Genomic DNA, 15,270 nt, shown 5'->3' on the forward strand with positions numbered 1-15,270 from the left:
GGCACATCAAGCAACTGCATCACTTTCCCTCTGAAAACCAGATTAATTTCATGCAAATGTTTTTGAAATGGTAAGGCTTTGTGATGGTATACCAAAATTATCTTGATTTTCAAATTAAAACGATTGCAAACCCCACAAAACTGATCCACCTCACAAAAGAAAACATAGGGCTCAATTTTCCCCAGTATTTGCTCCGTTTTTTTTTGGAGTCGGCTGCTTTTTCTGGCCTAACTTAAAAATCCCCAGTTTCCCCAATCAATTTGCACCAGCGTAACTGACTTAGTTATGTTCCTTTTAGGTAAGCTTCATTTTGCTCAGAAGGGGACGTTACCAGCCACCTAGGCAACTTTGGAGCAAATAGTTACTCCATTTCTACTTAGGCCAGCGTATGTGGCCACTCGAGAAAACCCTTGCGGACAGTTAAAGAAATCGGCGCAGGTAAGTGCAGCAGATACCCGGACAGCAGCAGGATGGTAAAAGAGAGGGGGAAAGAGAGAAGTGGGGGAGGAAGAGAGAGATGGGGGGAGAAAGAGAGAGATGGGGGGAGAAAGAGAGAGATGGGGGGGGGGGGGAAAAAGAGAAGAGAGAGGTGGGGGGGGGGGGGGGGGGAGAGGGGGTGGAGGGAAGCCTTTGACCGGTAGACCGACCACTCGGCCAGGGCTAGGGGCGGGGAAACGCACCGGCAAGCCCTTCGGCCAGGGCTAGGGGCGGGGGAGCAGACCGCGAGGCTGAAGACAGAGCAGGTAGATGGGGGGGTGGGTTATTTCGACCCAGGATAGGTGCGGGCAGGCCCGCTGCCATCCCGGCCGAAAGGACCCTGCACACACCGGCCTGCTGCCTTCCCAGGCCGAAAGGACCCCGCACCGGCCCGCTGTCTTCCCAGGCCAAAAGCCATCGGGGCACAAAGTTAATCAGAGGTTTTGTGGTCAAGTAAAGCCATGCAAAATACATGCAATAAGTTTCAATGGTCAGTTTTATGTGTAACAAAGAAGTTTTGTTATTTTAATAAGAATAGTACTAGAAATATACTGCTTCAACTGAATATTATTTCTTTACCTAGGTAATGTTAAATAAACCTGTCTTGCAGTTGCTAGCCGAACCTACGTTCTGATAGTATTTATTCCTCCCCCTACCAAAGTCTAGGCGATTACATGATTTATTCCAGTAAGCTGGAATACAGCGATGAGGGTTATCTGAATATTGGACAGTTGAAAGGTATACTATTGTTAGTAGAGAGCAGCAGGCTCAGCGGAGTGGCTAATGATGCAAAACCAAGGAATATATCAGCTGTAAAAAAAAAATGGAACACCTACCCACCAGCATCTTAATTGACCTGAGAAACTTCTCTCGTACATGTAAATAAGGAGCTTATGCAACTCCATTGCACAGAATGGTATATATTGGACTAAGTAGCACTGTGTCAGGCAAGTGTTAGACTGGAGCCAACAGCACGGCCAGGGGGTTGTGTAAGAAAATTAACACAGTACGAGGACACTGGAAACAGTGGTGACCTATTACATTCAAACTGTATACAATCAAATTCAACTGCAGTGTGCAATAAAATGAGTAAATCGACAGTTTCGTAAGACCTATTGCATGCTTACCCGTGTTTTGGTGCTTTCTGTTGAAGGATTCATTCTGTAGATTTTGCTCCAAGCAGAGAACTCAACCACAACGCTACTGCGCATTCGCGGCCATTTCAGAGACGTCAGGAACGTCACTTTTTTCCACCGCGCATGTGCAGAGGTCCCGACATCTTTTTTAAACGCAGGCCAGGCTCCATCCCCCGAGGCGACTGGCCACGCTGCGCGGATCCAGAGTGGAGGCCAAACATCGGGGAAACTAGGAAGAATATTTCCTGGCGCATCTACTCATGTAATGAAGTGGCGCAACTGGGGCAAGTACGCCAGAAATCAGGCTCGGGGAAAATTGAGCCCATAGTAACTGAGCAGAAAAACAGCTCCAGCACACAGCTAGTATTGCAGCAGTCGCTTATTCAGCACACACCAGCCTTTTCCTTTGTTAATAGTTATACAGTTCTACCATTACATATTCTGCATCTTCTGAGTTGGTGTGAATAAGTGACTTTTAAGACGTGTGTTGCCATTATGTACAACAAATCATCCATTATTGGACTGTTTCCTACCTGTTCTCTGTCTCCAGTTCACTCTCCCGTCTGTTGGCATCCTCCAGCAAACTTTGCAATAGAGCTATATTTTCGTTATCTGATCCCTCTTGGTTCAACTTCAGGATCTTGTTTTCATGCTGTAGCCGGATAAGTTTTTCCCTAGAGCAGGAATATAATGTTAATCCACACATCACACACCTAAGTAACTTATTTCACAAAAGATATTCAACTAGAATTTCAAAGCACAGAAACAGGCCATTCAGCCCATTGTGTCCGTGCTGCATCTTTGCTAGAGCAATCCAAAACAATTTCCACTCTCTCCGTGGCCTCGTAACTCTTGTATTTGTTTCTGCTGCACGAAACTTATGGAAGTTTTGTTGTACATGTCCCCCCCAGACAAGAAATACAATAAATATTACTGCTAGGAACATTTACAAACTCTCTCCACAAAAATTAGGTACCAAGCTGCTGATGTTGATTATATATGAAACAATGTAACATATAAGTTATGTTCAAATATATAATGATGCACTATAATTGTAAAATTTTCTAATAAAAAGAATAATAATAAGAATGCAAGAGTAAAGAAAAAAATACTGGTAAAATGGGCAGAAGAAATTTAATGCAGAGGATCATGAAGTGATTACAATTTTAAAGTAGGTGCAGGAACAGAGAAACATGGGGGTTCACATAAATAAATCTTTGATGGTGGCAGGACAAATTGATAAGGCTGTTAAAGCATGAGATCCTGGGCTTAATAAATAGGAGGCAGAGAGTACAAAGAAAAAGATGTTATGCTAAAACTTTATCATTCACTTATGAGGCCTTAGCTGGAGTATTGTGTCCAAATTCTGGGCAGCACACTATAGGAAGGATGTCAAGGCCTTGGAAAGGGTGCAGGGGAGATTTACCAGAATGGTATCAGGGATGAGAGTTTTCAGTTATGCGGAGAGATTAGAGAAGCTGGGATTGTTCTCCTTAGAGCAGTGAAGGGGAGATTAAATAGAGAAATTGAAAATTATGAATTGTTTCCATTGGCAGGAGGGTCGATTACCGAAGGACGCAGATTTAAGATCATTGGCAAAAAAAAAAAACAGGTGAAATTAGGAGACTTTTTTTTTAGGTAGTGAGTTATGATGATCTGGAATGCTGCCTGAAAGGTGATGGAAGCAGATACAAAAGTAACTTTTGAAAGGAATTCAATATATACTTGAAAAGGAAACATTTGCAGTTCTATAGGTAAACAGCAGGTGAGCAGGACTAATTGGATAGCTCTTTCAAAGAACCGGCACAGGCACGATGGGTGAGTGGCTTCCTTCTGTGCTGTAAGATTCTATGGTTCTATGACATTAGACACAAAGATCTAGTCCATAACATAAGGAAGTTTCATTGTTACACATCTGGGTCTACTACTGTGCTGGTAGATATAGGATAGTGGGAGTCAACTACAATGAGAAGCAGACCATAGGTTTGCTTAAGGGATTGACCTACACCACTGGATCTGATTGGATATCTGGACAGACCCAAATTTATAACAGCTGCTTAACTGTTCGATATCCTCCTACAGTACACCTACACTGTCTCTTCCACCATCATTTGTAAAAAAACGATGCAAAATGTTTCCCATCTCTACCATATCTTCACCCTCCACAATTGGACACCTTCCTTCATCTATGAGTGGTCCTACCCTATCTAACTATTCTTTTACTTTTTATATGCTTATAAAAGCTATGGCTATTTTCTTTTATATTATCTGGTAGTCTTTTTGTATATTCCCTTTTAGCCCTTCTCGTCTCTCTTTTTGTTTCCCCAATACACTTTCTATTTTCCTCATGATTTATCTTCAGTATTGTTAGCCTTCCCTGTTAACTTTCAGTTTAATTTTCATCTATTTTAGTCTATCACAGAAAGCTTTACTTTGCTGCACCCCCTTTTCACCTTACAGGAATATATTTATTTTAATCTGTGTTGTAAGCCTTTATCACTCAGTCAGGATCACCATATCTACACAGATTCCCATCCAGGTACTCCTCACCTCAGAAGAATTCACCAGTCCCTCAGGTAAGCGTTTATATAAACTTCTCATTTAAGATTAAATTAGGTGGATGTAATATTACATTGGATGCATGTAATATTAATGTGCACATCTTCTGTGGCAGTAGGTAACTGGGGCAGAAGAGAGCAACAAGGAAGCTGATGTACAAAATAATATTTTTAGCTACACTTGCTAACCATGGATTTTTGTGTAGCCAGTTTTAGACCATGAAGATTAAAGTTCAAAGTTTGTTCATTGTATAAGAAGATAATTATGTCATCCCTTACTTAATACCGGCATGGCATTATACTCTTGAGAATTACCAAGCTTACAACTATCCTGCAAGTTGGGTCTTCCATGATCTAGGGTTGCAAATAGTACTGAAGTTGTCAAAATAGAACCCAAAACACTTGAAACAGATTAGAGAGATAATAAAATCATAAATGAAATGTACAGAGCTGCGAGAAGACAGGATGAATGAAACAGCACAGGAACATAACAGATTCATATTAAATCTAGTTACAGGCCCATATTAAGTCACGTTATTTGCCTTTGAAGTAAAATATATTATTCTTATATGAAAAATTTAGCACATCTTTTACTTACTTGATTTCAGGGGTTATTATCTCTGCTGCTAAACTGTCTGATGCCTGTTGACTATTCATTGGAATAAGTCCTGTGGGAAATATAAAGATTTCTCAATGTTATGCTGCCTGGATTCAATTACTTTCATTAAATACTAAGTAATTCAGCAGATAATCCAAAGCAAAATGAAAATAAAGCTTTTACTACAGACCGGCTGTAAGTTGGCCTTGATGCACTTGAACACACCGCAGTTCTTCAATAGTCTCCTTTAAGGAATCTCTCTCTGTTCTTAACCTCTGCAGAAGTATTTGAGTTTTAGAAAGATTACAGAATACTATTTGAAATCAGAATATTATGAAACTTAGTTTACTTGTAAGTGAGTTTAAAATAAGTTCCATTTCCCCAGTCTATAAGTATTTTTTACTTTTGGACACAAGACTAGCAGTGTGATAAATAATTTTAAGAAAACTTCTGTTGTAATTCTGTAGAGCTTTCAATAGGTTCGTTGTAAGGAAAAAGGTATACACTGTATTACGTTATTTGAAATAAGTGCAATATAAACGTGACATTTATAATAATCTGCCATGGTTTGTCAAAGTAGGGCTTTGTTTCAAATAAAATTCAGATGTCAGAATTTGTTATCAAAATCTAAAATGAATTGAAAAAAGAAACTTACATCTTTTTCTTTCTGAAGAGTATCCACTTTTTCTTTCAATCTTTTATACTCAAACTCCATTTTGTCTGCCTTTTTTGACTCCTCAGACAACCTGTTTTGAAGCTCAACAACCTACAATGATAAAAATGCAATTAATATTGTAGAATTTAGAAATTTAATTTTAAATATCCTTCCACACTTACTACGAGACATTTGAAATCCTACAACTGAGGATAATCCAAACTGATACAGCAACACTTGAACTTTGATTTCTGTACAAGCATTTAGCATATTTAGAGTAAACAAGATTAATCTAACTTAATTGCAGTAAAATACTGCATCTTCAACATCCAAAAAAGCTGCTTATAGCGACAGAGGTTTACTTGAGTACATTATTATAATAACTATTGATATCACTAACTTGGCCATTTTTACGACGTTGAAGGAAAGGCTGGGAAAATATCTTTATTCAAGTACGCTTCCATTTTAGAATAAAAGTTATGGCCGCTCCTCCCTAATGGCCTACCGAATGGTTTTATTAACAGGGAGCATCTTAGGGCAACTACACTGAAAGCAATGAAGGCTGTACTTTAGAGCAGCCAATCTAGAACAGTTAAGCCATCAGAAATCTTGAGAGCAATTGGTGATGCAGAGTATTCCTTAACTCTGCAAAAGCTGATAGATTCTGATACAAGGGAGCAGGATTTCTGTAGCAGAAAACATCTGTCATGTTCAAAGGATATGCTTTGAAAAAGATCTATGACATTACTTCAAACAAAAGCACTACAAGGATGAAGTTCAATATATAGACAATAGCTTTTTAAGTAGTTACGACTATTATGATTTTACATATCAACTGTATCTCTTTGCACTCTGATCTTGGAAAATAGCAAGAATATAATGAACAACAGTAACCTGTTTATCAAAATTATTCAGTAAAGGGGAGAGGGCATAAGGAGGCAATTGGTCATGGAAAAAGGAACTTAAAGTTCTTATGTTTCAAGATAATCATTGAATCATAGGTTGTTTTATGTGAGGAAAGGCATGATAATGCGCGACATGGTTGAACCACATCTGGCAATTGATGACTAGACCAGCTGTGTGCCATATACATTATACAAAATTGTGCCCCTCCAGCTTGAGGGAATGGAGATGGTGGTCTATATTAGGGTGAAAAATGTTCCAGGATTGTACCATCAGAACTGAAAAGGAGTTGAAAAGCATATCATTAGTACCTGAAAAAAGGGAGAGGGCAGGGGGAAAAACTAACACACAAACAGAAAGTTCCCTGTGGCCTGCCAATTTAACACTCTGTCTCATTCCCACTCTAACCTCCGAGTCCTTGACCTCTTGCGTGTTCCAATGAAACTCAACACAAGCTTCAGGAATAATATTGCATCTTTCTCCTGGACATTTTGCAATGCTCTGGCCTGAATACTGACTTGAGTAATTTTAGCTATATCCTCCATTTGAATTTCAGCAGGGATTGCTGTTGAGTTTGTCGGTATCCAGAGGGAGAGGAAATGATTTGCTGTTTTGCGTGGGGGAAGGGGATGCCAGGGCTCTGGAAGAGGGAATCAGAGGGGTGGGGCTGCACCCTCACTGATAACAGCATTGAAGCACTGACCACACTTGATCAGCTCCACTGGGCAGGCCACATTGTTAGCATGCAAGACACGAGACTCCCAAAGCAAACGCTCTACTCGGAACTCTTTCACGGCAAACAAGCCAAAGGTGGGCAGAGGAAACGTTACAAGAACACCCTCAAAGCCTCCCTGATAAAGTGCAACATCCCCACTGACACCTGGGAGTCCCTGGCCAAAGACCACCCTCAGTGGAGGAAGTGCATCCGGAAGGGCGCTGAGCACTTCGAGTCTCATCGCTGACAGCATGCAGAAATCAAGTGCAGGCAGTGGAGAGAGCATGCGGAAAACCTGTCCCACCCACCCCTTCCCTCAACGACTGCGACAGAGACTGTGGTTCTCGTATTGGACTGTTCAGCCACCTAAGAACTCATTTTAAGAGTGGAAGCATGTCTTCCTCGATTCCGAGGGGCTGCCTATGATGAAGATGGTTAATCTGTTTTCTTCCTTGGGCTGGTCAGCCTGCTGTATTTTGCCAGCATCTTTTATTATATTTTTAAGTCTGTTTCAATTTGAAATCTGATTCTCACGTTTTCTGTTTTCCATCTCTCCCACTTTCTCACCTTACCCTTGGGCCTTCCACTGTCTCAGCAATTTACACGTCCTTTGTTTCTTTCAAATGTTTTATTTCTTTGATGCTTCTATCCATTATTTGACTGTAGTGACACCACCAAGCTGACTTCAACAGCACCTATACCTCCCCAATGATCTCTACCATTGAGAGGGACAAGAGTGGCAATGCCCTGGGAACGTCAGCTACAACTTCCCTTCCACGTCATGCACCATTGCAACTTGGACATACATTGCTGTTGCATTATAGTTGTGGAGTCAATAAACTGACATTCCCCACTCAACACTATAGTTCAAGCCTCATCACCACAAAGCAGCCAACCACCATCTTCTCAGGGCAACTAGGGATGGGAACTAAGTGTGGCCTTGGCAACGTCACCCACAGCCCAAGAATAAATTAAAAATAAATACAATCAATCTACTGATACTTCCTCTCTGTATTTGCTTGTCTATTTTTCCCTCCTCTGCCACCCCCATTCCTTACATTATTAATATGCCAGTTAATCTCTTAATTTTCAGTCTTGTAGAAGGGAACAAGCCTGGAATGTTGCACATCTATTCTCTCCACTAATACCATCTAACCTCTTGTTTGTTTCCAGCTTTTTCGGTTTTAGATTTCCAGCATTATATTGCAGAATTTAACTTTTTACTACCAATACGATTTGGACCTTTTCAGGGATGCTACCTCTTTTGAATATTCTGCACTTCTTCAGACATATCTGTTTGTCTGGTGTGTAATTTAAAAAATATTTGCTCAGAATAGAAATTTCTTCAACATTCTTCTGTAATGTCATACCTGTCTCTTGTATGTTTCCAGTTGTGCTCGTGCAGCATTTGCTTTCCGTAGCTCCTCCTCTAGACTGACAGTGTTCTGCATGTACATTGTATTCTTTTCCTCAAGGAGCTTCACCTGTCGACGCAAGTCACCCAGATCCTCCAGCTTCTTTTTGTATGACTCTACCATGCCCTCCAATTTACCCACTTTATCAGAAGAATGCCTAGAAGAAAGAACTTGCATTTATATAGCACCATTGTTGCCCTCAAGGCATACCAAAATGTATTGCCGAATTTGACAACCGTTTATTAAAATTAAAATAAAGTAAAATACAATTGTAGCTGTTCAAATGGCTAGCAAATAAAAATTGTGAAAACATCAGATACATGATATGGGGCAGCAGAATGATGTTAACCTCCAAAGTGTGACATAATCATAACCAACGTTCCCTTTAAGTTTTGCGGGAATGCAGCACTCTGCAGCTCCCGCGCAGTTAGCTCACCGGCTTTTAAACAGAAGAAACTGCGCATGCGTGGTATTTTGAAGGGGCCCCACAGCCCATTAAAGGGGCTGCGCACCCCCATACAAAAATTAAAGGGAACATTGATCATAACCTACTTACATTAGCTATTTAAAACAAAAAATACATAAATATTAGACATAAACATTAGCTTTAAATATGCTTATATCCAGACGATGAACTGGTTCTGGTGGCATCACTGATAAGTATATAAGGGTTATGGAATATTAGAATGCGCTCATTGGGATTTCATAATCCTGATGTTGAATGAAGTTCGGAGACAACTTCATGGGAGAAGTGAAAGTACAAACAGGCAGTCGCAGATTGTTTTCTCACATGTTAAGCAAGTTATTAGAGTGGAGGTGGTGTTAGATTTGGTGCTCAGCAACCCACCAGAGAATTTGGGTGAGCACCGGAGGAGAAGTGATCATTGTAGTGTAGGGATTTACTGTTAAATTAACCAGAGCTAATAACAATAGAAGAAAATGGAATATGTTTAAGATTGAGAAAGAATATTCTTTTTAAAAGACCAGAACAAAACATAAAAACATAGAAAATAGTTGCAGGAGTAGGCCATTTGGCCCTTCGAGCCTGCACCACCATTCAATAAGATCATGGCTGATCATTCACCACAGTACCCCTTTCCTGCTTTCTCTCCATACCCCTTGATCCCTTTAGCCGTAAGGGCCTTATCTAACTCCCTCTTGAATATATCTAACAAACTGGCCTCAACAATTTTCTGTGGCAGGGAATTCCACAGGTTAACAACTCTCTGGGTGAAGAAGTTTCTCCTCATCTCGGTCCTAAATGGCTTACCCCTTATCCTTAGACTGTGACCCCTGGTTCTGGACTTCCCCAGTATCGGGAACATTCTTCCTGCCTCTAACCTGTCCAATCCCGTCAGAATTTTATATGTTTCTATGAGATCCCCTCTCATTCTTCTAAACTCCAGTGAATACAGGCCCAGTCGATCCAATCTCTCCTCATATGTCAGTCCTGCCATCCCGGGAATCTGTCTGGTGAACCTTGGCTGCACTTCCTCAATAGCAAGAACGTCCTTCCTTACATTAGGAGACCAAAACTGAACACAATATTCCAGGTGAGGCCTCACCAAGGCCCTGTACAACTGCAGTAAGACCTCCTTGCTCCTATACTCAAATCCCCTAGCTATGAAGGCCAACATGCCATTTGCCTTCTTCACCACCTGCTGTACCTGCATGCCAACTTTCAATGAATGATGTACCATGACACCCAGGTCTCGTTGCACCTCCCCTTTTACTAATCTGTGCCATACAGATAATATTTTGCCTTCCTGTTTTTGCCACCAAAGTGGATAACCTCACGTTTATCCACATTATACTGCACCTGCCATGCATTTGCCCACTCACCTAACCTGTCCAAGTCACCCTGCAGCCTCTTAGCATCCTCCTCACAGCTCACACCGCCACCCAGCTTAGTGTCATCTGCAAACTTGGAGATATTACACTCAATTCCTTCATCTAAATCACTGATGTATATTGTAAAGAGCTGGGGTCCCAGCACTGAACCCTGCGGCACCCCACTAGTCACTGCCTGCCATTCTGAAAAGGACCCGTTTATCCCGACTCTCTGCTTCCTGTCTGCCAACCAGTTCTCTATCCACGTCAATACATTACCCCCAATACCATGTGCTTTAATTTTGCACACTAATCTCTTGTGTGGGACCTTGTCAAAAGCCTTTTGAAAGTCCAAATACACCACATCCACTGGTTCTCCCTTGTCCCCTCTACTAGTTACATCCTCAAAAAATTCTAGAAGAGTTATCAAGCATGATTTTCCTTTCATAAATCCATGCTGACTTGGACCGATCATGTCACTGCTTTCCAAATGCGCTGCTATCATTTTTAATAATTGATTCCAACATTTTCCCCACTACTGATGTCAAGCTAACTGGTCTATAATTCCCTGTTTTCTCTCTCCCTCCTTTTCTAAAAAGTGGTGTTACATAGCTACCCTCCCGTCCATAGGAACTGATCCAGAGTCGATAGACTGTTGGAAAATGATGCATCACTATTTCTAGGGCCACTTCCTTAAATACTCTGGGATGCAGACTATCGGCCTTCAATCCCATCAATTTTCCTAACACAATTTCCCGCCTAATAACGATTTCCTTCAGTTCCTCCTTCTCGCTAGACCCTCAGTCCCCTAGTATTTCCGGAAGGTTATTTGTGTCTTCCTTTGTGAAGACAGAACCAAAGTATTTGTTCAATTGGTCTGCCATTTCTTTGTTCCCCATTATAAATTCACCTGATTCTGACTGCAAGGGACCTACATTTGTCTTCACTAATCTTTTTTTCTTCATATATCTATAGATAGTTAATAAACAACACAATTTCCATTTATAAATATAATTTAACATTTAAAAAATCCCAAAGAACTTACTAAAGGGTAGAAGAAACATTCAAACAAGAAAAATTTACAAGGAAACAAAAAAATAGAGGATTGAGATTCCTACTAAAGGCAACTGAAGAGCTAAATAATGTATTAGAAAAAGAATGAGGGACGTAGACAGACAAATCAAAGAAGTGAGGAGGGCTCAGAAAATTCAATTACCGAAGGACATCCATCTCATCCTTTAAAGACTGGGCTTCCTCTGCAAGGCTTGTAAGCTCTTCATTCTGCTGCCGTAGTTCTAAGAGTTCTTTCTCAAGTTCCTCACATCGAATCCGATAATCATCTTTTGCTGCTTCCAATCTGAAATTCATCAACATATAAATTGAACATTAAAGTAATTTCAAATATTTGAGTCCATCTAGTATACTATATCAAATTAGCGTTACTACAAATCATTAATTGAAATGTCTTACTTTTGTCAGTAATAAAGATGAAACTGATATTCTTTTTGTTGGAGTTTCCATGTGCTTGTTAAGTTGAAGGACATTAAGTGTCGAGGAATGGAACCCTTTTGCTTTCTAGTGACAGTACCAGGCATGGAACCTATGTAACTCCCCCTCCCCAATGACTTGGTGAATACATTTTTACCTGGTAATGGTAATAAGCCTCAAAGACCACAAGGTCCCAGGTTCAATCTCTTGTCTATGCTGAACTAGGTAATTGCATCCAGGGTAGGGATAGAGGCATTACAAATGCCCCCACTGTTGGGGTGTGGAGGAGGAGGTAGTCAAAATTTCCACTGCTGCTTAATTTCCAGTAGCCCCTGTTTGTCCATGGTAATGGTGACCGATCTCCTGTGGCTTTGGTTTTTAAGAACAGAGCTGTTATATTAAGGAGTATCAGCAGAGACACTGACTTATCGGCATGAAGGATGGTCCAGGGATCTGCGAGCACGGAGAAAGGAGCTCAGTGCCTGGCAGTACTAGATAGGGGTCTCAGGATCTAAGAGCGGGGAGTCTGAGGAAGCATGACCTAGCGTGCAGGACAGAACAGATATTTCAGAGCATTGTTCTAGCAACAGTGGGGAATTATCTGGATCTGGCAATATTGGAGGGAAGCATGCTGTGGCATCCTTTTGGGGAAGAGGTGGGGCAGGAGAAGTTGCCTAAATACCATTTGGCCCCTTTAAGACGATCAACTGCCACCCTTCCACCTATTAACCTTTTCTTCTGACCTGTCTAAAGCCCCTTTTTGCACCCTCAGGTTACCACCCTCCTCCCACCCTACCCGATTTAGCCATTGTCAGTGATTCCAGTCTTTATAAGTCCTGTCGTAAAGCATTTAATGGTCATTTTTTTTCTTTTGCTCTTTAGGTGTCAGCCACTCAGCACCCCCACCTGAGTCAGAAGGTTGTGGGTTCAATCCCACTCCAGAGCCTGGAGTACAAAATCTAGGCTGACACTTCAGTCCAGTACTGAAGAAGTGCTACACTGTTGAAGATGCTGTCTTTCAGTTGAGACATTAAATGGAGGCCCCATCTGCCCTCTCAAGTGGGTGTATAGGATGCCATAGCACTATTCTAAGTAGAGCAGGGAGTTCTCACAGTGTCCGAACCAATATTTACCCTCAACCAACATAACTAAAACAAATCATCTGGTCATTATCTCATTGTTGTTTGTGGGTCCTTGCTGTGCGCAAGTTGGCTGATGTATTTTCTACATTACATTAACACTTCAAAAGGTACTTCATTGGTTGTAAAGTGCTTTGGGATGTCCTGAGGCTGTGAAAGGTGCAATATAAATACAAGTTCCTTCTTTCTTTCTTTCCATGCACACAGCAAGAGAACATATTAGTAACTCCAGCCTGTGATTTTTGATCCATTAATAGTTGGAAAAGCACGGATTGGAGGTGTGTATTTTCAGAAATGCGTTCTTTGCGGATGTCAACAGCCAACTTATAAATTCTATTATTTTATCAAAAAATCTCTTAACAAAAATGTTTACTGTTGAGCAATGTTCCCGCTAATTTTTTTTTTGTGCGTGGTCCCTTTAACTGACTGCGTGACCCATTCAAATTTTCACGCATGTGTGGTTTCTTCCATTGAAAAGCCGGGCACGTTGATGTTGAGCTGCCAAGCTTTTATGTGGAAAATAAATTCTTAAGCCTCAAAAATGGCTCAGGAGAGACATTTTTTAGTGGAATTTTCTACAGAAGTAGACATGAGTGATGACAAGAGAAATACATTCTAGATAGACAATCTTTGTTTTCTTTTCTAAGTCAACAAAGAAACTAATTACATGTGTTTCGGGTTGTGGAGCGAGAGGCAAGGATCCATAATTTAAAAAATATCAGCAGAATGAAAAGAAGTTAGGAGAAACTTCTTTACACAGTTGTTGAGAATACATGGAATACTTCCTACAAGGAGTGGCAAAGGCAGAGACCATCGTTTAAGGGAAATTTGGATAAATATTTGAAGCAGAGGCAGGTACAGGTTATAGGGAGAGGGGAGCAGTGGGATTAGATTTGAATTCCTCTAGCAAAGAGCCAGCACAAACACAATGGGCCAAGAGGCTTCCTTCTGTGCTGTAAAGTGCTATTGGTTCTATCACAAGTGCGGTCAGTCTGTGTGACCAGAAAAGCATAATTGTTAATAAATGTTATCACTTGCCTGAAGAAAACTTTGAAAATTCAATCACTGTTTTGTTTGAAAGTCTTCTTTTAAAAAAAGTAAAAGAAACCCTCAAATTCTCAGAGGATGAGATGACATCAACTTATGCTGCTGTACAGATTGTATGCTGGGAAACTCTGCAAATTGCAGATGATCAGGAGGCACACATGTAGCTGAAAACCCTCTCCAACTGTTGTGAACACATCCAATTGCAGCCTTGGCGTTAGAGAACAGAAGAGGAGAGAAGAAAGAAGGGACTCAAAGAATGGATGGGGTGTTTGACTCCGTGGCCCAGATATTTACTTGGAGTCCGGAATAAAATGGGAGATGGAGGATTTTCGTACGGAAAACCCAGAGGGGCTAGAAATTCGGTATCGCCAACTTTGAGGCAGTAAGCACGGCTCGTCGGTAAATGTGGCGTCTTGTGAAAGTTAACGGTGTCTGCCGCGAAATTCGGCTCCAGCGCCCCAAAAGGGAAATGGTTCGGTAAATCAGTCGTTGAACAATTCTCTTAGGGCGGTGAAGCCGAAAATCATTGCGGTAAATTCCCAGAGCAAATGAGGATGAGGCGATGGTTGTTAGACATTCCGGAGTCAGCCGCTTCTTAAAGGGGAGGTAAGATGATACAGCGCAGGCGCAGTTTCACCAGCGCACTCTGGTCAGAGCGGCAACATGGCTGAGGGCGGAGCTCGCCAGCGTGCCCACTATTTTCCAATGCGTTCCTGGAGGCTTTGATGGAGGCTGTGGTGAGGCGAACGGATGTCCTGCAGCCAAAGAGTGGCAGGTGGCCACCACCTAGAGTTTTCAGATGTTTGAGGCACAACACGTATCGGCAAGGAGCACAGTGCCCAGAACTGCGACACAATGTTGCAAGAAGTTGAATGACCTCCCTCGGATCATCAGGGCGAGTACTCTTTCTATTAACCTTACAATCAGTTCCTATGAATTGGAGGGTAGCTAATGTAACACAACTTTTTAAAAAAGGAGGTAGAGAGAAAACAGGGAATTATAGATCGGTTAGCCGGACATCGGTAGTGGGAAAAATACTGGAATCAATTATTAAAGATGTAATAGCAGCGCATTTGGAAAGCAGTGACAGGATCAGTCCAAGTCAGCATGGATTTATGAAAGGGAATTCATGCTTGACAAATCGTCTAGAATTTTTGAGGATGTAACTAGTAGAGTGGACAAGGACGAACCAGTGGATGCGGTCTATTGGACTTTCAAAAGTTTTTTGACAAGGTCCCACACAAGAGATTAGTGTGCAAAATTAAGGCACATGGTATTGGGGGTAATGTATTGACGTGGATAGAGAACT

The 15,270-nt window shown here is 41.3% G+C and overlaps 1 protein-coding gene across 4 annotated transcripts in view; it reads right to left on the reverse strand.

Annotated features, from left to right (window-relative positions):
* hook3 (hook microtubule-tethering protein 3) overlaps window positions 1-15,270 on the reverse strand; it is a 129,373-nt gene that overhangs the window by 35,931 nt on the left and 78,172 nt on the right. For all 4 annotated transcript variants that reach the window (XM_070872280.1, XM_070872278.1, XM_070872281.1 and 1 more), the window contains 6 exons: window positions 11,504-11,644; window positions 8,413-8,614; window positions 5,425-5,535; window positions 4,960-5,044; window positions 4,770-4,839; window positions 2,147-2,287 (listed from right to left, as the gene is read on the reverse strand). In XM_070872280.1, coding sequence (XP_070728381.1) covers window positions 2,147-2,287; window positions 4,770-4,839; window positions 4,960-5,044; window positions 5,425-5,535; window positions 8,413-8,614; window positions 11,504-11,644 — 750 coding nt within the window. The remainder of the gene's footprint in view (window positions 1-2,146; window positions 2,288-4,769; window positions 4,840-4,959; window positions 5,045-5,424; window positions 5,536-8,412; window positions 8,615-11,503; window positions 11,645-15,270) is intronic.

This window comes from Pristiophorus japonicus, chromosome 2 (genome assembly GCF_044704955.1).
Source record: "Pristiophorus japonicus isolate sPriJap1 chromosome 2, sPriJap1.hap1, whole genome shotgun sequence".
Taxonomy (NCBI): Eukaryota; Metazoa; Chordata; class Chondrichthyes; family Pristiophoridae; genus Pristiophorus; species Pristiophorus japonicus.